This window comes from Podarcis cretensis, assembly GCF_951804945.1.
Source record: "Podarcis cretensis genome assembly, chromosome: 6".
Classification (NCBI taxonomy): Eukaryota; Metazoa; Chordata; class Lepidosauria; order Squamata; family Lacertidae; genus Podarcis; species Podarcis cretensis.
Window position 1 is genome coordinate 4,381,905 of NC_137175.1, and position 24,660 is coordinate 4,406,564.

The 24,660-nt window shown below is 43.0% G+C and overlaps 1 protein-coding gene across 2 annotated transcripts; it reads right to left on the reverse strand.

Annotated features, from left to right (window-relative positions):
• Positions 1-421: 421 nt before the first annotated feature.
• RAD21L1 (RAD21 cohesin complex component like 1) lies at positions 422-23,348 on the reverse strand. Of its 2 annotated transcripts, XM_079979375.1 has the most exons (15): positions 23,194-23,348; positions 20,574-20,684; positions 19,269-19,444; positions 17,433-17,562; positions 15,927-16,026; positions 14,845-14,954; positions 13,592-13,774; positions 12,319-12,420; positions 10,421-10,525; positions 8,682-8,911; positions 7,644-7,725; positions 7,298-7,404; positions 5,223-5,318; positions 4,023-4,103; positions 422-1,626 (listed from the first exon to the last, which is right to left on the reverse strand). In XM_079979375.1, exons 3-15 carry the CDS (start codon positions 19,410-19,412, stop codon positions 1,438-1,440), a joined length of 1,659 nt encoding a protein of 552 aa, XP_079835501.1. In that variant the 5' UTR covers positions 19,413-19,444; positions 20,574-20,684; positions 23,194-23,348; the 3' UTR covers positions 422-1,437. The 2 variants fall into 2 exon arrangements, with proteins under 2 accessions (XP_079835501.1, XP_079835500.1); XM_079979374.1 differs by lacking the exons at positions 20,574-20,684; positions 23,194-23,348 and having other exon boundaries at positions 19,269-20,209.
• Between the last annotated feature and the right edge of the window lie 1,312 nt (positions 23,349-24,660).

Genomic DNA, 24,660 nt, shown 5'->3' on the forward strand with positions numbered 1-24,660 from the left:
ACTGAGATCCAATGAAGAGCCAGTGAACCATGAACAGGTATAATATATCAAATAATATTCCTAATAGGGACACAAATATGAGGGGTAAAACCCTCCTCATATATCCACAGCTTGTTTCCCTATATCCATCCCCTCAAGCTTTTTTGAGGACCATTTCACTTCAATTGTTGGTGGACACAGACTACGAAGCAGATCAGCTGTGGACAAGGAAGGATTTAGCATCTCCATGCTGCTTCTGCTCCAGGAATCAGACCCCCCGTCCCCCTGGTTTGTGTATGGTTTAAGGTTTGAGTAACTGGCTTAAGGTTTGAGCAAACTACTGTGTGGCCATCAAGTCTAGTTTGGCTCTTGGCAATGTTTAAGTTTGACGACATTTTTGCTAAGCTTCCCACCCCCGTACACAGTGCATCAAATTATACAATTTCAGGTTCAAAAATGCATTTACTTAATGAGTCAAAAGTTTCAGGAGATAGAAGGGGAAAAAAAAAAAATCAAAACACTGTATTTAACGACATAGGTTATATAGGAGAACACATACATATATACAACTATTTTATAAGAGTTCCAGCATCCATATTTTGGGGCTAAACCATAGTGAGCAATAGGTCTGTCTCATCGCTTTCTGGGGCGGGGGTCACTTTCTGCAGCCTAAGGGTGTCCCTGGATGGTACTCAAGCTTCAATACTGCAAAGCTAGGAGTAGGACGAGGAGGCAGGTAGCACTCCTTTTGGAACACTCCTGTGTCACCAATCCAAAGCCACCATAGCCACTATACGTCAAGTGTCTGCGAAGTGCAAACTCAAGTACCCAGTGTGTGGTGTCTGTGGGGACTTGGATGCACAGCAGAAATGTATCCAGTTCCTGAAATAGGGCAACATACAGAACAAGCATCACGTTTGCCTTAATGAAATTATTACAATGCTCCATACAGTGTGCAGTAACTAAAAATGTTAAATACTACAAATGTCGGTCAAGAAGACCACAGCTGTACAGAATTCCCATTATTGCTACGTGCCAATATCCACATTTTGATAGCTAACAATCAGCCAGTTTTGCATACAGACTCAAACATAGCTAACCCTGTTTTTACTTCATATGGAAAACAGAAAAACAGGTAACCTATGTAAATTATACTTTAACATTTTTTAAAACCAACAACAGCAGCAGTGTTCCTCCTAACATACAGCTTGAACTCTGGATGTGCTAATTAAACAAAGGCATTGTGTTTCTTTTTTTTTCTTTTTAACAATATAATATTTCCGCACATAGTCTATTAGCTCTTGTTCTTAAGTGCATGTGCACATCTATGCAGTGGAGGACACTGTCTATTCCAAAGATCTAGGTATGCTGTAAGGTGTCTCTTTACAACTTTCATAGAATGCAGAGTACAGTTTTCAACCATAGCAACTAATGGTTAAAAGGAGACCACTCTACTCTTCAGAGAGTATGGAAGTTTGGACCCACCGTCACCACAATGTCAGCATAGGGAGCAGCCTGGGTCACCTCAATAGCTCGTTCTTTCTTTAGAACAAGCAAGCTAAAGAATTTCTCTGCAACTTCTTTCTTTGTCTTGTTTTTACAGAGGGTCAGAAAACTGAAAGACTTTGCTCCTGTCTGGTACATGTCCTGCATAGGGAACAAAACAAAGGAATAAACCAACGAGGTGATGTTCAGTTTTACACATGAAAATGATTGGTGAGCAGCTGTGTGATAGATGCTGCACTATTCAGTATTATATTCATCACAACGTTTGTTGATGGAAGGAATCGGGCTTTGGTGAAAGGGTCTTTCTTACAGATTGCTCTTCTACTTCCTATTTATCCCCATATTTCTCACTTCATATATAAAGACATAACCATTCACTACTCTCCATGGGCATAGCCAGGACTTTGTGGGGGCGGGGGCAGAACCTCAGTTACCAATGTATTTTTGATTTTATATTTTTATTGATGGGGGGGGGGCAGCTGCCTCTCCCTGCCCCACCTTGGCTATGCCCATGTTACTCTCACATACACACTATGTTGTATGTCATCGATGAGAAACCTGCAGCTCTCCAGAAGTCATTGGACTTCCTGTCAGCTTCAGCCACAGTGGCCAATGATTAGGGATGAAATAAACTGCAGTCGAACAGATTCCCCAGCCCTGCATCAGGAAGCATTCAAGCCCGCTGCTTGTCAGAGCATAGACAGGGGTCAGCAAACCTTTTCAGAAGGCTGGTCCACTGTCCCTCAGACCTTGTGGGGGCTGGACTATATAGTGGTACCTCGGGTTAAGTACTTAATTCATTCCGGAGGTCCGTTCTTAACCTGAAACTGTTCTTAACCTGAAGCTCCACTTTAGCTAATGGGGCCTCCTCCTGCTGCTACCGCGCTGCCGGAGCACGATTTCTGTTCTCATCCTGAAGCAAAGTTCTTAACCCGAGGTACTATTTCTGGGTTAGCGGAGTCTGTAACCTGAAGCATATGTAACCCGAGGTACCACTGTATTTTTTTTTGGGGGGGGGGAATGAACTAATTCCTATGCCCCACAAATAACCCAGAGATGCATTTTAAATAAAAGGGCACATTCTACTACACACTGATTCCCGGACTGTCCGCGGGACGGATTGAGAAAGCGATTGGGCCAGATCCGGCCCTTGGGCCTTAGTTTGCCTAGCCATGGCATAGCACTATCAAAAGATCCCTGCAAAAATAGAGCAAAGGCCTATCTAGCCCAGCATTTCCATCCAATGAAGCTGAGGGTGTGAGATTTAGGACAAGCAAAAGGAAGTTCTAAAGGAAACGCATGGCTACTTGAATTCACTATCACAAGGTATGGTCAAGAAGATATCTTTGAAAGGGGAATGAAGTTGACAAATTAATGGAGGGCAAGGGTACACATGGCTTCTAGTCACGATGGCTATTGGTACCTCTGGAATCAGGGGCAGCATGCCTCTTAACATCAGTTGCAGGGGAACAATGCGAGAGGGCTATAGGCTTTGCACCCAAGTCATGTGCGAATGACTCGTGATGGGTTCATGTAGCCTGCAGTTCTTTGCAAACAGCTCTCACAGGAGACAGAGGCTGAGCCACTTTAAGGGAAGGAAGCATCCTTTGCCCCCACCAATAACTTTGCTTTGTTAGCCTGTGGCAGTGGTGTTGCTGAGAGGGATTTTGAAAAGAGTGCTTCTCTTCGCTTTTATTTCAAGATTGCAGACAGGAAAGAGTAAGGACTGTGTGCACTGAGAGGCAGCACAGCCAAAAGAAAGAGGCCAGAAATTGCCATTGATATACAGGATATACCTCTAAGACAGGCTTCCTCAAACTCAGCCCTCCAGATATTTTTGGCCTGCAACTCCAATGATCCCTGGCTAGCAGGACCAGTGGCTAGGGATAATGGGAATTGTAGTCTCAAAACATCTGGAGGGCCATGTTTGAGGAAGCCTGCTCTAAGAGTTACAGAGTTTAGACTTAGGGACATTTTGATAATTTTTCCTCATAGTAAAGACATACTTGCATTTGATTTCATTCATTTTTATGTGCAGCTATTATAATCAGGGCACAACAACTCACATAGACTTGGCAGATATTGTGGCCATGTTAATATGTAATTGTGAACCATGGTTTAGCACTACATGAATGAGCCTAGCTTTTTCCTAGGCTCAGACACTACCTGTTCCCTCCTCTTCTACTGCACGTTCAGAAGGATTCAAGAAGTTTTTGCTTTCACTTAACCACAGCTTGTTTCTTCCAAACTAGCTTAACACCTACAATGTGTTTTATAAAAGCAAAGTGCTACCTTTCAACCATGGGTTATGAAGCAGCCTTGTTGAAACTAAGTACTGTGCTAATCTACAATTTTAAATTTGGACAAAATAAAAGGTCATGGTTAAGCCGAAGGAAAGTAAAAGCTTCTCAAACACTCCTAGCAGCTGTGTGGGAAGAGGAGAGGAAGCGGCAGCATATGAACTTAGGCCCGTTCATATAGCACTAACTAAACCATGGTTCAGCATTATGTTTGAATGTGTTTAAAAAGCAACTTACCCGGAAAGTATTTAGCAAATCTACAGCTCTTTTATCCTTTTCTTTTTCTTCTTCATTATCTGGAGCATTGTCTTCATTTCCCTACATTATAAAGCAATGCAAGGACTTATAACAGCCACTCAAAGGGTAAATGATGAATGATTATGATCCTTAAAAGTGTGAAAAAATTCACAGATTTCCCAAGAATTCTGCTGCACATTTGTGGTCTCACAGAAATTTACCAAGGAATTACTCAGTCAACTTCATTTTGCAAACATGGTCATATGGTTAGACTAGTATCTTAGTACTGCTACCGAAAAGTGTCAGTACAACTGTACACTTAAAGTTACAAAGCTGTCTCAGTTTTTACTTTCACATTTATTTTTGAAGTATTTTATTAATCCTATTTTTCTTCAAGGCTTAAAGTTTTAAACCAGGTTGGGCCAACTTGTGGCCCTCAAGATGTTGTTGGACTACAGCTCCCATCTTCCATGACCATTGACCGCAGGGTTGATGGGAATTGGAGTCGGGCCACAAGTTGGCCACCACCCCAGCTTAAACCAAATAAGTTTTCAACAAAAACAAAGACACTAAACATGCAAAAATCAACCAACAACCAACAGTGCAAATACAATTATAATTCATATTACATTTTCAGATGAAAACTCATAAAACAGAGCAGCAGGAACAGAAGCAAGCACACAGAAATCCGCCTTCCACAAACTCAGACCACTGGCCCATCTAGATCAGTATTTTCTAAACTGACTTAGGACAGCTCTCCAGGATTACAGGTTTTTCTCCTAGCCCTGAAATTGCTGGAGATCGATACTCTTCTCACTAGCCTTTCTGAAGAGTCAGGTTTTTTAATTTGGTCCTTGAAGGATCTCAGGATACGAGCTAAGATTGGCCTTCTTGTGGAGGGTATCCTTTTAGGCAGCAGGCCTGGAGCTGGTTAATATTCTACAGCTTTTTAAATGTGTTTGTGGTGGTGTGTCATTGTTTTGTTTCACTGGGAAAACAGCACGGGGTAGGGGGAAAATTCTCTGCATGGCTGCTAGTTGCCAAAATCACAACAAATGTGAAATCTGAAAGCAGCTCTTAATCATATCCTCAAGAATGACCCTAAAAGTCCGTGGATAACATTGGATCCAGTTATACTAGACCTAAACATTCTTATTTATTGGGTGACAGATAAAACTTGGAACAAATCATAAAACATACCTTTTCCACTGCAACCTGCTTACCCTCAACCTCTAGTCTTACAGAAGTCTCTTGGGTAGAGCCATCAGATGCAGCAGGCACTCCACCAACACTTTCCTGATATTACAAGTTTGGGAGGGGGGAGTGATCAGTCTCTTAGCAAACAAAATTTACTTCTCAGTAATGTTCTTTTTGAGCATATGTTCATTACTCAGTAGCAGATGAATATTTCAGGCTAGACAGAGCTTCTGTGTTGAATTTTATGGTTCCTTTTTTGGACTAAATGTGAGATGTAGAAGCTAAATAGCTGGATCTATTAGAATTTCACCTAAGAACAAGGCCCCAATTCTGTTGAAAGCATAGTTTTTTCCATAATATAACTGGATGTGTAGTCTTTCTTTGCTCTACTCCAAGACTGTTTTTTACACTGCAATCTCACACATGTTGATGTCGCGAATTCCTCGCGGCGCTTTTTAGCGAAACGCTCAGAGTCTCAGGTTTCTTTTCAGTGCAGTCTTTTTAATGTGAGCTATATACAAGTATTTACAAAAACAGTCCATACAGAGTACCTGCTCCTTAAGGCAAATGAATACTCTCCACCACAGCACCACCACACTACAGCACAACCACACCACAACCACTGTTGAACAGGCTTTCCTTTTTAAAACAGGTGATAGCCAATCATATTAATCACATTCCTGCTGAGTCACTCTGACCCAGCACTTCACAGAGTATTGCATCAGTCTGTGGAAGCCTGCAGACTTACTCAGTATCCTGCGAATCCCAACAGTTGACTCAGAAGTCAGCTCCACTAAGTTCACTTACTAGCTCAGCCGGTTAGAGCATGGTTCTGAAAACACCAAGGTTGCAGGCTTTATCCCTGTATGGGACAGCTGCATATTCCTGCATTGCTGTGGTTGACTCAATGATCCTCAGGGTCCCTTCCAACTCTACAATTCTATGATTCTAAGCCAAGTGTACCTATGACGCTAGTCTTACAGAGAGGGGACTGTCACTAAACTCCACTTATATCAGAATAGGGATATGACAGCATGGCTAAGGTATTGGGATGATGATGAGGCTTCCTGTCCTAAAAGGACAACTCAAAAAAAGAAACATTAATAAGGGAGTGAGAAGAGAAGAAAACTGAAAAGAGGAAAATAAGCTCCCAATGGAATTATAGTGTGCAGGATGACACTACAATGGTTCTTCAACATTAACTTTGTTGGACTGGTCATGTTGTGTGGATGCCTGATGATCGTCTTCCAAAGCAACTACTCTATTCCGAACTTAAAAATGGAAAGCGGAATGCTGGTGGTTGTTGGACAAAAGAGGTTTAAAGACACTCTCAAGGCAAATCTAAAAAAAATGTAGTATAAACACTGACAACTGGGAAACACTTGCCTGTGAGCACTCCAGCTGGAGAACAGCCTTTACCAAAGGTGTCATGGGCTTTGAAGACACTCAAACTCAGGACGCAAGGGAGAAACGTGCTAAGAGGAAGGCACAATTGGCAAATCCACACCGTGATCAATTCCCACCCGGAAACCAATGTCCCCACTGTGGAAGGACGTGTGGATCTAGAATTGGCCTCCACAGTCACTTACGGACTCATTGTTAAAACCGTGTTTATGGAAGACAATCTTATTCGGCTACGAGGGATCACCAAAGAAGACTACTTCTTTTATAGTATGAACTGCTATTTCAGCAAAAGCACCCAGTTATGGTGTATCATTAATATCTCAGACTTCAGGAAAAACCCCAGAGGAACCTACCCAAACTCATTTTGTTAAGCAGTAAGGAACCAAGACAAGACCCTTACAAAAGTATGGCTGTCTGGCAGTAGTGCATTGAGCAAGGCTGAGCTTCCAGATTCCTAGTGTCTGGTGGAGCTGCATGATGCTGACAGACTTTAAGAGGGCTAAAATATTTTCCAGACTACTCCGGGAAAGGGAAGGAGTGATGTGTAGAGCACAGACCCCAATCTCTCTCCTCTCCCCCACCCCCTAGTTGGAAGGGAAGTAGTTTCAGGCTTTTCATGGAGCCATGGAAAACTTAAGTGCACAGTAATATGACTCTGCACTGAAAGTACTTACCATAGGTTCAACAATTTCTTTATTTCCCATTTCTTCTCTGCTACTTTGTGACACAAACTGGTAAGTTGTGTCTTGCATAGCTTTTGGAATCTCTGCTGTTGGCAATTCTGAATTGACAACAAAATAGCAATAAGATAATCAAACTTCTTGACCACTGCACCAGTCCAATCACACCACCATTGACTTTTCCATTACTGGAATATGTACTAACACAGATCTGCGCCTTCTGAATTTAAGCATGCTCGTCTTTGGGGTACACTTGCTGAATGTGGTGCATTGCCCCAAAAACTACAGATGGAGGAGTTATAACAACTAGTTGAAAATAGGCATAATTCTAAAATCTTGCCTTGGACATCTTGTTCCTTGCTTCTTTCAACTGCAAGCTCTTGCAACCTTTTTCTTCCATACCTGAGACTTTTAGCAAAGAGCTGTAAAAACAGTATTCATATATATTTTTTCTCTGCAATTCTGGAATTCAAGTTTCATATTAATGAATTAAAAATTAAATAAGTGACAACTAATATGATAGTTCTTGACTTGCTTAACCTTTTCATTGATAAAGAAAGCGTCTGTAGATATTTAGAAATGCCTAACTCACTATTAAATATATTCCCTTGGGATGTAGGCAAACTTGAGCCCTAAGCCACCTCTTCCTCTAGGAAATCTCCATTAACTGTAGTGCACCTAGTAGACCTTCCAAGAGACCTTAATTTCCAAGACCAGGTGATTCAGGAACAAATCAGATTACTTGGGAACACACTAAAGAAACCTAACAAACATCTAAGAGGGAGGGTTGCCAGGACCTGTAGTCCTGTCATTTTGTTTAGCTATTTTTATTTGTATCGTTGTAGTAGGTTTTTATTGTTTTTAAATGCTTAGCAACAGAAGCAGCTTTAATAGCTGACTATTGGATCTGCAGAACATATGGATAATTCTGATAATCTCGTACTTGCTCTGTGATCTTTGCAATACCCCAGACATTAAAATCTGTGAAAATATATTGGATGGAGCAGTTCTGAACACACAATATTTCAAGATATATACATAAATATGGCAACAGTGCAGGAGCATATATGGTGTTCTTCCAGACTGTTGTGATTTTCAGGTGGGATTCAATTACAAAATGCCAAATTCAGGTTGCAAAATTACACTTGACTGTTGCTGGGAGGTCTTGTGCAGCAAACGCACTTCCCCCAAAGATCAGACTTTTTGCAAGAAGGAAAGTGATTGGAAAATATCCTGGAAAGCATAGGAAACTCCTCACAAACACATCAGAATGAATGCGCACTAAATAGTCAACATCATCTTATCTCCCTGCAAAGAAATCACAAAGACTACTCAACAAATAGGTTGTCTGGAAGCGCCCAAAATAACAAACTGTTACCTTTTGCAAATCTTCATTAATTGTAGTCTGGGTAGGTCTGCCCAGAAGTTTATCCGCACTCCCCAAGTCCTGTAAAATCATCAGCCTTCTTGTAGGGGGTGCAATATCTAATGCAGTTAATGTGTCTTCATAGTTCATAAGCTGGTTTTGCATAGCTTTTCTGCTTAGCTGATTCACATAATCAACAAGTAACTTTCTTTTCTTTTTCCTTCTTTGTTTCCTTGTGAGAACTAGATAAAAGGCACATTCATAAGTGAAATATTGCAAGTCGACCCAAGGAATATGGTAGCAAAGGATCAGTTTTTTGCCTTTGGGGTAGCGCTGCTGTATTTCAAACGGAGAAAATCCAGATAGAAAAGTTTTTTGGCAAAATCATAAAAAGCCATTTTGGAGTTTTTTTAAATGGAAAAACGGTACTGCCAACCTGGACTGCCATACATCCGGATTTTCCTGGACATTTACTGATTTCTGCCCCGACACTGATAGACACAGAAGTATTCCGGATATGTCTGGGAAATTCTGGACATATGGCAACCTTAGTTTGGTGGTAACTTTGGAGCAAGTGCAAGACTACCCCCCTTAACATCATCTGCTGTGGGACTGGCCTTGTCCCAATTGTTTTTATGTTTATTTTAATTGTTGAGTGGAAGAGAGAGAAGATGTGTCTAGGACAGTGTTGCCCAAACCTGGGTCTCCAGCTGTTTTTGGACTACAACTCCCATAACCCGTGGCTAGCAAGGGATAATGGGAATTGTAGTCCAAAGGGAGCTGGAGAACCAAGTTTGGGAAACAGTGGTCTAGGAGGAGAGGAGTTCGGAAGAACGGGGAATCACAGTGGTTCTGGGTATGAGTAGGGATGGTGTTGGAGGTGAGGCACACAGCAAAGGCAGTTAGTGACTGTTTTATGTGCCAGCCCACCCCCCCAACCTGGGGAATTGTGTTTCTCCTATCGCTCAACTCTTAGTCTGCGGCTGCTGCTGTTTAATACCAGAATGGCTCTGAATAATATCTCCCTCATCCATGATCTGATTGTGGATGAGAAGGCTGGTCTGGTTTGCTTCACTAAGACTGGAGCTGGTCTTATTCAGCTGTCCTACTTGGGCACACGGTGCAGCATCAGGGCAGACTATGGGGTCAGGGAGGGGCAGTTGTTGCGGTCTATAGAAATCCCGGGATGCGGGTGGCGCTGTGGGTTAAACCACAGAGCCTAGGACTTGCCGATCAGAAGGTTGGCGGTTCAAATCCCTGCGATGGGGTGAGCTACCATTGCTCAGTCCCTGCTCCTGCCAACCTAGCAGTTCGAAAGCACATCAAAGTGCAAGTAGATAAATAGGTACCACTCCGGGAGGAAGGTAAACGGTGTTTCCGTGCGCTGCTCTGTTTCGCCATAAGCGGCTTAGTCATGCTGGCCACATGACCCGGAAGCTGTACGCCGGCTCCCTTGGCCTGTAAAGCGAGATGAGCGCCGCAACCCCAGAGTCGGCCACGACTGGACCTAATGGTCAGGGGTCCCATTACCTTTACCTATAGAAATCCCATCTCTCTCTTCTCAGGCTCTCTGTCCAGTTGTGTGGGGATCTAGTGTGGGGGTTCCTGGGTAATCGGGACAGATTAGGGATTCTGCTAGTTTACTGCCCACCTAGTTGCCCAGCAGTTTCCTTGCCTGAGCTGACAGAGCTGGTGTTGAGGACTCCCAGGTTTTATGTTTTTAGTCAAGAGCGAAATGTGACCAATCTAACCTGTATTGTCAAGTGGTTCAAGTACAAATTCTTCTTCCTCACTGAGCAACAAGGTGGTTTCATTAATTGGGCAACTTCTTGCTTCCTGCTCAGATCTAGGATGGTCTGTAAAACACCAATCCATAACCAGTATAGAATTATTCCACAATGGTAAATAATGAAAAGCTGAATAGTACATTATATGGAAGGATTCCATTTTTTAAAATTAGTTATTTTTGTACATGTGCCTGAGGAATGTCTTGCCACTTAATGTTTTGCATACTGTATAGCATTCTTGTATTTTATTGCATGTAATCAACAATTCAATGGGAAATTACTCCCAGGCAAGTGTGTATACAACTGCGGTCTTACCCTATAAAGCAAATTTAAAACCTACACTCGTGGTGTTGTTGTTTTTTAAGGGCAGAAACTGTGCTAATTAAAATGTGCATTCAATATTTATGTTATGCTCCTGCATTAGCGTTTACAACTGGCTCAAACAGGGCAAGAGGGGACCAGAGGGACTTTCTGACTTCACTTGCACAAGTTTAATTTCTAAAATAAAGAAGCTTGTGACAGCTTAAAGGCAGATATTACGACATAAACAAAGTGACCATTCACAAAAGAGCAACAGATCTTAACAGGAAACCATTATCCTGATTCAAGCCTAAATGCATGGAATTGAATTTCTCAAACCTGTCTGACTGCAAACAGGTCCTTTTCAGTAGCAGCATCTAGGATGTAGAACAAATTCATACTGCCTACAGAAAACAGGTTTTCATCAGGCTGTTAAAAAAAAGGCTTTATTTACCCAGACTTTCAGTCCTGCATAGTTTCTTGCTTTCTATTATTGGTCTGCTGCTCTACTTGTTTGGCCAAAACACTCTACTTTTGCCTGAAACACTCTTCTGCTCTAAGTGATCCTTGTGATTTTCAGATGAATTTTCATAATTAATTGTTAATATTTTATTATCTGGTATTTTAATGTTGCAGTGGTTTTGGATATTGTTTTTACTGCAAGACGCTTTGAAAAGCAGTCTATAAGCATAAATAAATAAGTCTCCATCTCCTACAAAAGAGGCTGCTGAATTGGAACTTATCAAGAACTGCGATTCTATCCATTTAGGCCTGAAACAAGTTCATGATTTCCTCTCCCACCACTGCTGTTTATTAACTTAGCAGTGACAGGGTGTGTTATCATCTATTACTGCCACTGTGAATAGTCTCTTTGCTTCTCAAGTACTCCACAAAATTGTCAGACTCTAGTTTATTTTATTGGCATTTCATTTCTATTCCATCTCACTCTTTACAGTTTTTACTCCCTCTATAGCCATGTACAGTGGTGCCCCGCAAGATGAATGCCTCGCATGATGGAAAACCCGCTAGACGAAAGGGTTTTCCGTTTTGGAGGCGCTTTGCAAAACGAATTTCCCTATGGGTTTGCTTTGCAAGACGAAAATGTCTTGCGAGTTCCTGCGGGGGTTTTTTCCCTCCCCCCCTTTTTCTAAGCTGCTAAACCGCTTATCTGCTTATCCGCTAAGCTGATAAGCCGCTAAAAGCCGCTAAAAGCCGCTAAGCCGCTAATAGCGCTAAGCCGTCAATGGGCTTGCTTCGCAAGACGAAAAAACCGCTAGACGAAGAGAATCGCGGAACAGATTCTTATCGTCTTGCGAGGCACCACTGTACTCATGACAACACTTCATGCATCTGGTGAAGAAGACTCTAGTCAATGAGAGCTTATGCCATAATAACGGACTCACTTATGGACTCACTGTTAAGACCATGTTCTTGGAAAACAATCTTACTCAGCTACAAGTGATTGCCAAAGAAGAAGATGCCACAAAAAACCTTATTCATCCAACAACCATGTTGTTGTTTTTGCTGTTAGACTCACAGAGCCATCTCTGGAAATAACTCACCTGCTGTATTATCAGTCGGCAGCTCTTGGAGTAAAGAAAATTCTTCCTCCATGTTGAGGTCCGTAAGAACGTGGTCATTCAGCTCAGCTCCAAGAACAGCATCTTAAGGAAAAATGGACTTAACAATTGGTTTACAAGATACTGTTAATTTATACATTGGGGTGGGTGTGAGGATTTACCAGACAGCTGTGTTAGGGCTTATCTGAGAGAAAGATTCCAGGAAAGCAAGGCAGGCAGGCAGGCAGGCAGGCTGGATAACACCAGGCACCAACTCCTATTTCCAGCTAGAATAGTTCCTCCTCCTGCAGGGTAATCTACCACTAGCCACCCTGGAAAAAGATTTCAACAAAGCAGGGAAGGCGGGCAAAAAGGCATTAGCCACCCCCCACCCCAGCCTCCGTCACAATCATAAGTCCATTCTGTATTTTACTAAGTACATAAAAAGGTAAAGGTACCCCTGCCCGTACGGGCCAGTCTTGACAGACTCTGGGGTTGTGCACCCATCTCACTTAAGAGGCCAGGGGCCAGCGCTGTCCGGAGACACTTCCGGGTCACATGGCCAGCGTGACATCGCTGCTCTGGCGAGCCAGAGCCGCACACGGAAACGCCGTTTACCTTCCCGCTGGTAAGCGGTCCCTATTTATCTACTTGCACCCGGAGGTGCTTTCGAACTGCTAGGTTGGCAGGCGCTGGGACCGAGCAGCGGGAGCGCACCCCGCCGCAGGGATTCGAACCGCCGACCTTTCGATTGGCAAGTCCTAGGCGCTGAGGCTTTAACCCACAGCGCCACCTGCGTTTTGAATACATGTATTCAAAATATTTTATAATGCACAGTGGTACCTTGGGTTACATACGCTTCAGGTTACATACGCTTCAGGTTACAGCGTCCACTAACCCAGAAATAGTGATTCAGGTTAAGAACTTTGCTTCAGGATGAGAGCAGAAATCGTGCTCCAGCGGCGCGGCAGCAGCAGGCGGCCCCATTAGCTAAAGTGGTGCTTCGGGTTAAGAACAGTTTCAGGTTAAGTACGGACCTCCGGAACGAATTAAGTACTTAACCCGAGGTACCACTGTATAATTTTACAGGGGGGGTTGCCTTTATATTGTTAACTGCCCCATATTTAGGAGGTAGTGTAGAAATGTCAGATCATAATTTCTGAAGTGCAGGACTGGCCAGTGGCTCATGCTTAAGTCACGTTAATTTCCTTTCAGGGTGGGAAATTCAGGAAACGCTCCCAGTTACTTGTGCCTATTGGATTTTGTTCATACATACCAATCATATCGCCTGCAGTTCCTTCATCTCCAAACCCATCATACTTGAATGAATTGGCATCTTCAGCAAATGCAGTTTTGTCTTCAGTGAAGCTCAAAAAACTGTCAGTCAAGAGGCCACCAGAACTAGCCAATATGCTGTCATTGAGAAAGCTTTGCTGCCTTGGCATTTCAATTTCTTCACCTGAAAAAGCACATAAGAAGGGCTAGTGGTAACTTCTCCCTCTCCCCTGCAAGTGAGTGTGTGGTTTCTAGTGCATATAAATACGGATACAGATACACACAAGACATATGGCATAAAAATCAACATTTTAAGGTTAATATTGACCTTAATTTCACTATAATTTTCTTTAAAACATCTTTTAAAAAATAAAACAGTTTTGAAAAGAAATCAATCAAATGCAAAAAAAGAAGAAGAATTAAACCTACATGTAACCTCTGAAAGTTAAGACTGAATCATCACCATATATTAAACACATTGAGGGCCTAACAAGATGTGAAATGCACAATCACATATCTGGCTTTCTATTTCATTTTAAAAATACCAAGCCATGGGTGTAGCCAAGAGAGAGGAAGGGGGCAGCTGTCCCCCCTCCCAATCAAGTAAAAGAATAGAAACACTTAACTAACTGACCAATCACATAGGTTCTGCCCCCCCCCCCAACAAAGTCCTGCCCCTGCTAACAAAAATCCTGGCTATGCCAGTGTACCAGGCATGGGTCTGGCGAAATCAGGACTACAGTAAAGGCAGAGGAAGATTCTCCCCTGTGCTGCGGTTCCAATGAAAATCACTATTTGCTCTGGATGGGATGCTGCCATTAGTGACAGTGGCATCTTCTCTCTGAAGGTGTACAAAATCTGAGTGGGATTTTCATCAATATCAAAGGTTGAGCAGAAATTTGCCTCCTGCTCAAGCTGATATAATTCTTTAGTGCAAAAGACATGCAGGCTGCCTGATTAAAAAACAGATCCATTCTTTGGTGTGGTGCTCAGTTCATAATTTTCAGTCATCAGCAACGGTGATTCTAGATGAGGCCTTTATATTGAAAATGGGCCAATTAGAACCTAACACAGAATCATAGAATTGTGTAGTTAGAAGGGACCCTGAGGATCATCTAGTCCAACCCCTGCAATGCAGGGATATGCAGCTGTCCCATACGGGGATCGAACCTGCAACCTTGGTGTTATCAGCACTACGCCCCAACCAAGTGAGCATTCATATTCTGACTTTTGAAGAAAGAACAGCCGCTTCACCAAAACTACCGCCATGGAGAAGTAGATCCCGTCTATAATCCTCTTCCAGCAAAGTGATGTCCTCAGCTCTGCTCTGGTTCAGTGTAAAATGTTCAGCAACATCAATGGCACTAAGGAGAAAAATGTGACTTTATCTGGGATGAAGGGATTCAACTGAAAAAGTGTGCTTGTATGTGTTATATAACAGGGGCATATTTTGCTTACAACTCCTAACATCCAATGAACTAAGATTTTATATATTGTATTATTTGTATCCAGGGTCGTCTTAAGCATATCCGGCGCCGTGGTGCAAAGCCCGTATCCCAGAGTTGACGACCTTTTTTTTAGGGAGGGCGGCGCTGCTGGCAGGGCTGGAGGAGGCGGGCAGCGGCTGGAGGGCGGCTCCTCCGGCAAGGAGGAGGCGGAGGCTGGACATGGTGCCTCCCGGCTCAGCTGGCAGCTTCGTGCCACGGTGGCCATGGCAGACGGAGGCTCCGGGAGTGGCACTGCTTTGGCGTGGCATGGTGGAGGTGGGCGAGGGTGGTGAGCTGATACCAGGAGGTGCCATGTCCAGCCTCTGCCTCTTCCCTGGCGCCCTCCAGAACTTGCCGCCCTGGTGCCACTAGCCTCTATGGGTAAGACGCCCCTGTTCGTATCCTTACCACAGACTTTGTCAACCGAGTGCCCTCCAGCTGTTATGAACTACAATTTGCAATCATAAACATAACACTGACAATCATAAACGTAACACTGACTTTCTGTCAAAGCACTCCAGGAGAAAAGCACTCAGTAAATGCAGCACTGCTTTTATTACTGTTTTCGTTCATTGGGGGTTTCTATAATACACATATTATGAACATAGTGATATTGGACTGCCCCAGTGTATTGCTCTGGCATTAATAATCATGTTTACTAAAAAAAAATAAAAATTAAATTCTTCTGTCCAGATAAATCCTGCAAAATGCACAAAGTGACAGATATTTGGAAACAATCACGGTCCCACATCTTTCTCACATGAGGATGAGTCATCTATGTGAAAAACTGCCAACCGTAGATGCTTCCCAAGGAAGCTTCAAAAAATAAGCAAACTGAAAACCACATACTTCACCTCAGGGAGTTGTGTGTCAAAATCATGAAATACTTCAGGCAATGTGATGGCATCATAATTCAATTCTGAGTTCCCTTCTGGGAGATCAACAAGTCCTAAAGAGAGATACAGCACAGGATTAATTGTGGTATGCTGAAATTGTATTTATTATATATGTATCCTGCAGGATATAAAGGTACAAGTAATTGTGCAAGGGCATAAAGGTAAAGGTAATGGGACCCCTGACCATTAGGTCCAGTCGTGGCCGACTCTGGGGTTGCGCCGCTCATCTCGCTTTATTGGCCGAGGGAGCCGGCGTACAGCTTCCGGGTCATGTGGCCAGCATGACTAAGCCGCTTCTGGCGAACCAGAGCAGCGCAAGGAAACGCCGTTTACCTTCCCGCCGGAGCGGTACCTATTTATCTACTTGCACTTTGATGTGCTTTCAAACTGCTAGGTTGGCAGGAGCAGGGACCGAACAACAGGCGCTCACCCCATTGCGGGGATTCGAACCACCGACCTTCTGATTGGCAGGTCCTAGGCTCTGTGGTTTAACCCACAGCGCCAACCGTGTCCCAAGGGCATAAAATATGCTAAAAACAAAGCTGGGGCAGTGTCATTCACATTTGTGTGTCATTTCCTATTCAAGGTAACAAAGGATTAATAAGCATTAATTAAGCAAAAGCATAGGAGGAACAATCCATTCTACTGAATATGAAAATGCAGGTGAACACTGAAAGCTCCAGTCGTACAAGGAATCTCCAGACTGGGATGAAACTTAACTGTCATTCATGTCAATAATCTTCAGCAGGCTCTCCAGTGGTTTTCAGTGGATAAGTGGCCACTTAGAGAACAATCTTATACCTGTCCACTCAGAGGTAAGTCCATTTCAGTTCAATGGGGCTTACTGAGTATGGGACTGTAACCTGCATCATCAATATAAAAATTCTTTCTAATGCTCTAGTCTTACTTGAACTGCAACACCTACGGATAATTGGTGCTGCAGACCATTCCTTGTTCTGAAAGAACAGCTATGAATAGCCAAGTTACTAATATCTTTTGGAGTCCACAAAAAGATATAATTTGCTAGAGGACGCAAAGAAATCTAACTGCTCCCCCGGTATGTAGTAATGCATAAGAAACCCCAGGTGAACAGTGGATGCAAGCATACCCTAAACGGCCTCGGTCCAGTATACCTGAAGGAGCGTCTCCACCCCCATCATTCTGCCCGGACGCTACAGGGAACCAGGCAGAGAAAGCTACAGGGAACCAGGCAGAGGGCCTTCTCGGTAGTGGCGCCCGCCCTGTGGAACGCCCTTCCAGCAGATGTCAAAGTGATAAACAACTACCTGACATTCAGAAGACATCTGAAGGCAGCCCTGTTCAGGGAAGTTTTTAACGTGTGATTTTACTGTATTTTTGGTTTCTATGGAAGCCGCCCAGAGTGGCTGGGGAGGCCCAGCCAGATGGGCGGGGTATAAATAATAAATTATTATTATTATATTATTATTATTATTATTACCTGGACGAAAAGCTGACTGCATTTTAAGTAGAGCTTCATTGCAGTCGGACAAGAGGTACTTGGTTTTCCTGTGGTAGATGCGCACCACTCCTAACAAGAGGTGTCCTGAGGTTCGCAGGGCAAGTTTAAACTTGGAAGAAATGTTTACATTATTTAATACTGATGTTTGTGGGAAAGAACACGATACATAAGAACATAAGAGACCTGCTGAATCTGACCAGATTCTTCTGGGAAGCCCATAAAACAGGACATAAAGAGGAATAGTTCTCCCACCCGACCCCCAGAAACTGGTATTCAATGACATATTGCTTCTGAACCACCTTGGTTCAGTCACTGACAGACATATCCACCATGAATTTCACTACCCTCTCCCTCCACCCCACTTTTAAAGCCATCTAAGCTAGTGGCCAGGGACGTGGATGGCGCTGTGGGTTAAACCAATCAGAAGGTGAGCGGTTCGAATCCCCGCAACGGGGTGAGCTCCCGTTGCTCGGTCCCTGCTCCTGCCAACCTAGCAGTTCGAAAGCACGTCAAAGTGCAAGTAGATAAATAGTTATCGCTCCGGCGGGAAGGTAAACGGCATTTCCGTGCATTGCTCTGCTTCGCCAGAAGCGGCTTAGTCATGCTGGCCATATGACCCGGAAGCTGTATGCCGGCTCCCTCAGCCAATAAAGTGAGATGAGTGCCGCAACCCCAGAGTTGGCCATGACTGGACCTAACGGTCAGGGGTCCCTTACCTTTTTAAGCTAGTGGCCATGATTACATTCTGCGGCTATGATTTTGATATATGAATTATGCTTTGCAATATGGATTACCCTCTTCTTTTGTCTATCCTGAATCCACTGCCAATCAGTAGCACTGGATTCCCCCGAGTTCAAGAATCATGGGATAAGAGGAAAAATTATCTTTATTTTTCCCTCACCTTGCTTAATTTTATGAACTGCTATTATGTCTGCCCTTTGTTGTCCATTTTCTCAACAAGCCCTAAACACTTTAAGCTTCTGTTGCATCTCAGTAATTAACTAGTTAAATAAGTCTTGTAGCTATTTAAAAAAACAACAATAATGGAAAAACAGTAAACAGATGTAACTAGTTGACAGGAATGATAGAGGCAGCCAACAGGATGCCAACATTATGCCCTCTAGTTGTTTTGAACTACAACTCCTATAAGTACTGCCAAAGTTCAGGGATGAAGGAAGATGTGGTCCAAGAATATTTGCACACCTCACCACAGGTGAAAGGCAGTATCTTCTATTTGGACTGCTACAAACAGGAGCAAACATCTTAATATAATAAATGTGCATCTGGCTGATGGTACTCCTTTAAAAGGTAAAGGGACCCCTGACCATTAAGTCCAGTTGCGGACGACTCTGGGGTTGCAGCGCTTATCTCACTTTATTGGCCGAGGGAGCCGGCATACAGCTTCCGGATCATGTGGCCAGCATGACTAAGCCGCTTCTGGCGAACCAGAGCAATGCACAGAAGTGTCGTTTACCTTCCCACTGGAGTGGTACCTATTTATCTACTTGTACTTTTATGTGCTTTCGAACTGCTAGGTTGGCAGGAGCAGGGACCAAGCAACGGGAGCTCAACCTGTCGCGGGGATTCAAAATGTACTCCTTTAGAATGCTGCAAACCAGGTAACTCCCAGGTAACGAGAAAATTTCACCTTCTGAGGTGTCCCAAGAAGTAACTGTCTTCCTACCCTTTTTATTGTTCTTTTTATATTTTAGTAATCAACAAAGGGTGCAGTGACAAATACCCCATAACGATGGGTAAAACCTTAGGGACATTTCTACAGCAGATTTTTATGAGACATCTCAGTGAGGATCAAACCTTTGGGCAGAGAATATTTTCAATAGTCTTCTCTAAATTGCATTCAAATATATGAGATTTTTTGAGTTTCTTATCCCAGTGAGCAGCCAACCATATCTTGGCCAAAGGCCCACGGTTATTCATAAGCAGCTGCGTGTAGAACATTTTGCCAAGATTGTGTTCTTTAACTTGATGAGCTGAAGGGGGGAAAACAGAACACATATATTAAGTGCTGAATGTGGCATTTTTGTATCATTTTCAAAGCTATTAAGCAAAAACAAAAAAACCCCCCAACAACCTTGATCTGCAGTAAATGATTTGGAAGGGAGGGACGCTGTTTTTGCTTAAGATTTCCAAGCTCTTGCAAATTGTTTTAAACAAATGGCTGTGTACAAAAGCTAGGTAGCTTTACAACAAAAACAAATAAGGTTGATTAGCTACTTCTGTACATAATATCATTTGTACATATTTCGTATCAATCTCCATGCAAGACTGTTGCACATCACCTCAATCTCAGAGCGATGAGAGATTCCAGGGGTTCCAGGCACTTAAACCAGGGTTTATGCTTCCTTTTGGGAATGAGGCACAGCAGAGACTATGGTGTCGCTATGATATATGGTTCCTTTACACATATTTACAACCTGAGCTTCAGAGCATCAACATTACAAAAGGGTCTTTTTTAAATCTCATAGCCACAGCCTTGGATTCAGCAGAAATCAAACATTGTGCTCTGCATCTCTGGCTTTCCAGTCTGCAGCTGGAGTTCTGGGCCACATCAAACTCCAGCTTTGTCCTAACTAAGAGCTGGAGAAGGGCCCCCACCCATTTGCCATCTGGCACAGAGCCCCCCTCCTTTGTTCGCTTAATGGCTCATCACCTGAACACAGCACTACAGCCTGGCTTGTATTTTAACATTTGTTGGGTCCAGGGGTTAGAATGGGTCTGACACCCAGTTTAACACCCCAAAGCCTTGATTATAGTCTAACACTGCAGCCAGGAAGTTAGAGGAATCAGGCAGCCTCAAACTCATAACAATTGCAACAAATAACCACCCAAAACAAAATGACTACAGTACATCAGAAAAACACATACGTGAATTTTCTGAAACATCAAGGTTGGTATCCAACAAAGGCACACTCACAATAGACACATTTAAATCAACAGAAAAGTTACTCATATCCATTAAATTCAGTGGGTCTACTTAAGAGTATGATGGTAAACAATTTTTATGCTTATTCGAAAACAATAAAACATGAGTTTTATAGAATGTAAATCAATAAACTGTGTGCCATTTGCCAAGGCTACAATATTTCTAAGCATTTTCACCTGGAAATTGCAGCACTGAACAAACCTATATGCACCTACTCAAAAAGTAAGTCCAGAGAGATTAACTTGCAGGTGAAGTGTCTAAGATTGTAGCTGAAGCTTGGGACATTCCTGCAAAATAAAATAATAATTTTATTATTTATACCCCACCCATCTGGCTGGCTCCCTACACACACACACACACACACACACACACACACACACAAAAAACCAGTAGATGTAGTTTTGGGCTCAGTGTCTTGTTTTTAGGAATCACAAAAAAACAGACTAAAAACCCAGAACAGCAGAAGAAATGAAACAGAGAAACAAAAACACCATATGCATTTTTGAGAAGTACTAGAGTACGTACCAGAAGTTATTGTGCTATAGTAGAACAAAAAAAGATTAGGGCAAAACACGCAAGAAAGCAAGAAAGAATGAAAAAAAGAACAATTTACTAAATCGTAAGGGTCAGCGTCCTGCATCTACAGATCCCCAGGTTCACTGTGAGGGAAGCCACGTGTTTTAAAGGCACAGCACATGGTTCATACTGGCCACCACAAATCACCATTAAGTGAAGAACTGCAAAGAAGGCAATTGTGTGCCTCCATAGAAATGACAATATTAGGTTAGAAGCCAACAGATTGGTGCTTTTTTATGGGGGTACGCATACCAGTGCCGGATTTACGTATAAGCTAAACAACCTACAGCTCTATTAGGGCCCCCCAAAAAAAATTTAAAGAGGAAAAAAACCTGGATTTTTCCAAAATATAAGATAAAAAACAAATAAGTTATGTGCAAATGACTTTAGATACCTGTTAGGTCCATCAATTACCATATATTAAGTACAAAAAACAATGACAATTTGTTGACAAAGGACAGCTGGACATATAAAGGGCCCCATTACCTTCAGTAACTTAGGGCCGCATCAAACCTAAATCTGGCCCTGCGCACCCCACTAAACATTTTTTGAATCTTTGTGGAAGAATGGCAGATGAAGATGATTGACTATATGGGATTGGCAGAAATGACCGGCAGAATCCGAGACCAGGGAAAAGAGTCAGCGGAAGAAGATTGGAAGAAATTTAAGGACTATTTGCAGAAATATTGCAAAATTAATGAATCTTAGATTGATGTTGGACAGAAATTAACTGGCTTCCAGCGGTAATGTGAAGATCGAGTAATAAGTTAAAATAAGCCACAATAAGTTATAATAAGGATTTGTTGAGTTAAGAATTTGAATTGGAATACAAAAGGGGGAGGTGAGGGGAGGTCCGGGAAATAAGATAATGGAGAAAGTAATGAAAATTATATTTGTTATTTGTTTTTTCTATTTTTGTTATCTTTTTTATGCATATCTGTTTTTTCTTTTTTCTTTTGTCTGTTTGTGGTTTGTATTAATTTGGAAAAACTTAATAAATATTCTTTAAAAAAAAACATTTTTTGAATCTTTGTATCCATTTACTGCATTTATTTTCCCCGATTTGAACTATAAAATGGTGATTTTCTGGAGTCAAAATGAGAGTATACCCCTAAATAATTTTTTTTAGAATAAAAGCACTGGTTCTAAAATGCTTCCCAGGGAGACCTCGCTTCCCATGAATGGACACCCCGCGCCAGAGGACCTTTCCCCGGCTGCATGATCAGAATCGCAGAAGCTGCGAGGGACCCCCGAAGGTCATCCATCCCAACCCGCCGCTGCGATGCGGGAATCGCAGAGGAAGAACTCCCGACCGCCGCCCACCCAACTTCTGCCTCAAGCGGGTTCCAACCAACCTTCAGACACGGACTGAGAGAGAGAGAGACCCGGGTCCGAAGCAACGGGCAGCAAGGCGCGTGCACACGGAGGGGGCGGCCTTGATTCGGAGTGAGGCTGCTTTAAGAGAGGAAATGGAGGCGGCTGCGTTCAATTAACACAGGAGTGGCGTGAGGAGGAGGAGGAGCTGAGGGAGATGGGAGGCTTTTTAAGGCCCCTGAGGAGAAGGAAATTATTATTATTATTATTATTATTATTATTATTATTATTATTATTTTGTAATTTTTTTTATTATGCATTTTATAAATTTCCATCCAATTATTCATTTAATCCCGCATACAACAAATTATGACTGTTTTTGACTTCCTTCAGCATCTCTGACAAGCATCCATATTTATACCTTTAATACACATTCCTTTCTTTCGTATTCGGAAATTATTATTATTATTATTATTATTATTAGCTCAATAGAAAGGAGTGGAAGGCGGAGGGTTTGGGGAGCTCATGATTACACGTGGACCCCACGTTGCAGGTTAATGTCAGCATTTATTTCTCCTCATTATTATTGAGTCGCTGATTTGGAAGGGACCCCTTAAGGCCATCCAACCTTTCCTTAACCCGTGAAGGGAAAAGCCCGCCCCTTCCCCCAAGTCCTAGATTCCTATCAGGGTTGAGTCCGGAAGGGAAACACCCGCCTCCCCTCGGGTCTCGTGTGAGTCTCCCTTCACGTGTTTCTTTCCTCTACACGTGTCGGCGCTGAGGGGGCTGCCGATTCCGGACTTGAGGTGGTTTGTTTTTTTTAAAAAAGGCGGGTTTTAAGTGAGGCGAATATGAGGAAAAGAATTTTAAAAGAGGTACTGTATAGGTATGAGGGAGTGCGCTAACAAGTCAGACTGTTCAGGAAACCGGTCAGAAATTTTTTAAAATAAGAGATTTTGGCGCCTTTTTCTGAGGCGTTTGTGTGAAAAGGGGCGGAGCTTCGCGGGTATCTTGGGGAGCCCGACACGCATGCGCTCTCCCCGCTTGCGGATCCCGCCCCCTCAAGGTCTTTTCCCGGCCGAGGGGAAAAGGACCATCCGAGGGCTGCGCATGCGTGACATGATAGGCTCGTCTCTTTTATTATGGCCTCCTCGCCCAGCTGCGCACGCGCAGCTCGTTTAAGGTGCGCTGGTCCTTGGTAGGTCGTGCAAGAGTGATGGAGAGACTTTGGTGGATGTTTCAAGGCGAGGCGGGAGGAGGAAGATGACATCCAGGCGCTGCAGAGCTGGTACGTGGAGAGCCAATGCAATTCTGGGCTGCATCAATAGGAGTATAGCATCTAGATCAAGGAGTATAGGAGTATAGATCTTAGGAGTATAGATCATCTGGATCAGTGTTTCCCAACCTTGGGCCTCCAGCTGTTTTTGAACTACAATTCCCATCATCCCTGACCACTGGTCTTGCTAGCTAGGGATGATGGGAGTTGTAGTCCAAAAACAGCTGGAGGCCCAAGGTTGGGAAACACTGATCTAGATCATAGGAGTATAGCATCTAGATCAAGGGAAGTAATAGTGCCACTGTATTCTGCTCTGGTCAGACCTCACCTGGAGTACTGTGTCCAGTTCTGGGCACCACAGTTCAAGAAGGACACTGACAAACTGGAACGTGCCCAGAGGAGGGCAACCAAAATGGTCAAAGGCCTGGAAACGATGCCTTATGAGGAACGGCTAAGGGAGCTGGGCATGTTTAGCCTGGAGAAGAGGAGGTTAAGGGGTGATATGATAGCCATGTTCAAATATATAAAAAGGATGTCACATAGAGGAGGGAGAAAGGTAGTTTTCTGCTGCTCCAGAGAAGCGGACACGGAGCAATGGTTCCAAACTCCAAGAAAGAAGATTCCACCTAAACATTAGGAAGAACTTCCTGACAGTAAGAGCTGTTTGACAGTGGAATTTGCTGCCCAGGAGTGTGGTGGAGTCTCCTTCTTTGGAGGTCTTTAAGCAGAGGCTTGACAACCATATGTCAGGAGTGCTCTGACGGTGTTTCCTGCTTGGCAGGGGGTTGGACTCGATGGCCCTTGTGGTCTCTTCCAACTCTAGGATTCTATGATTCTATGAATTGCACCAGCCCTTTCCAAATAAGCAAATTCTCATTGGTATGAGCACATGTGGGAGTGGCCTAAGGTGGCTGGATCTTGGAATAGTTATTATTATTATTATTATTAAGGTGGCTGGATCTTGGAATAGTTTATTATAATAATAGTAATATTTTAATAATAATAGTTTATTATTATTATTATTGCATGCATATTTGTGGTATGATAAGGTCAAAGCACATAAAGCGTTTAAAAATCATATTGTCAGAAAAGCACTG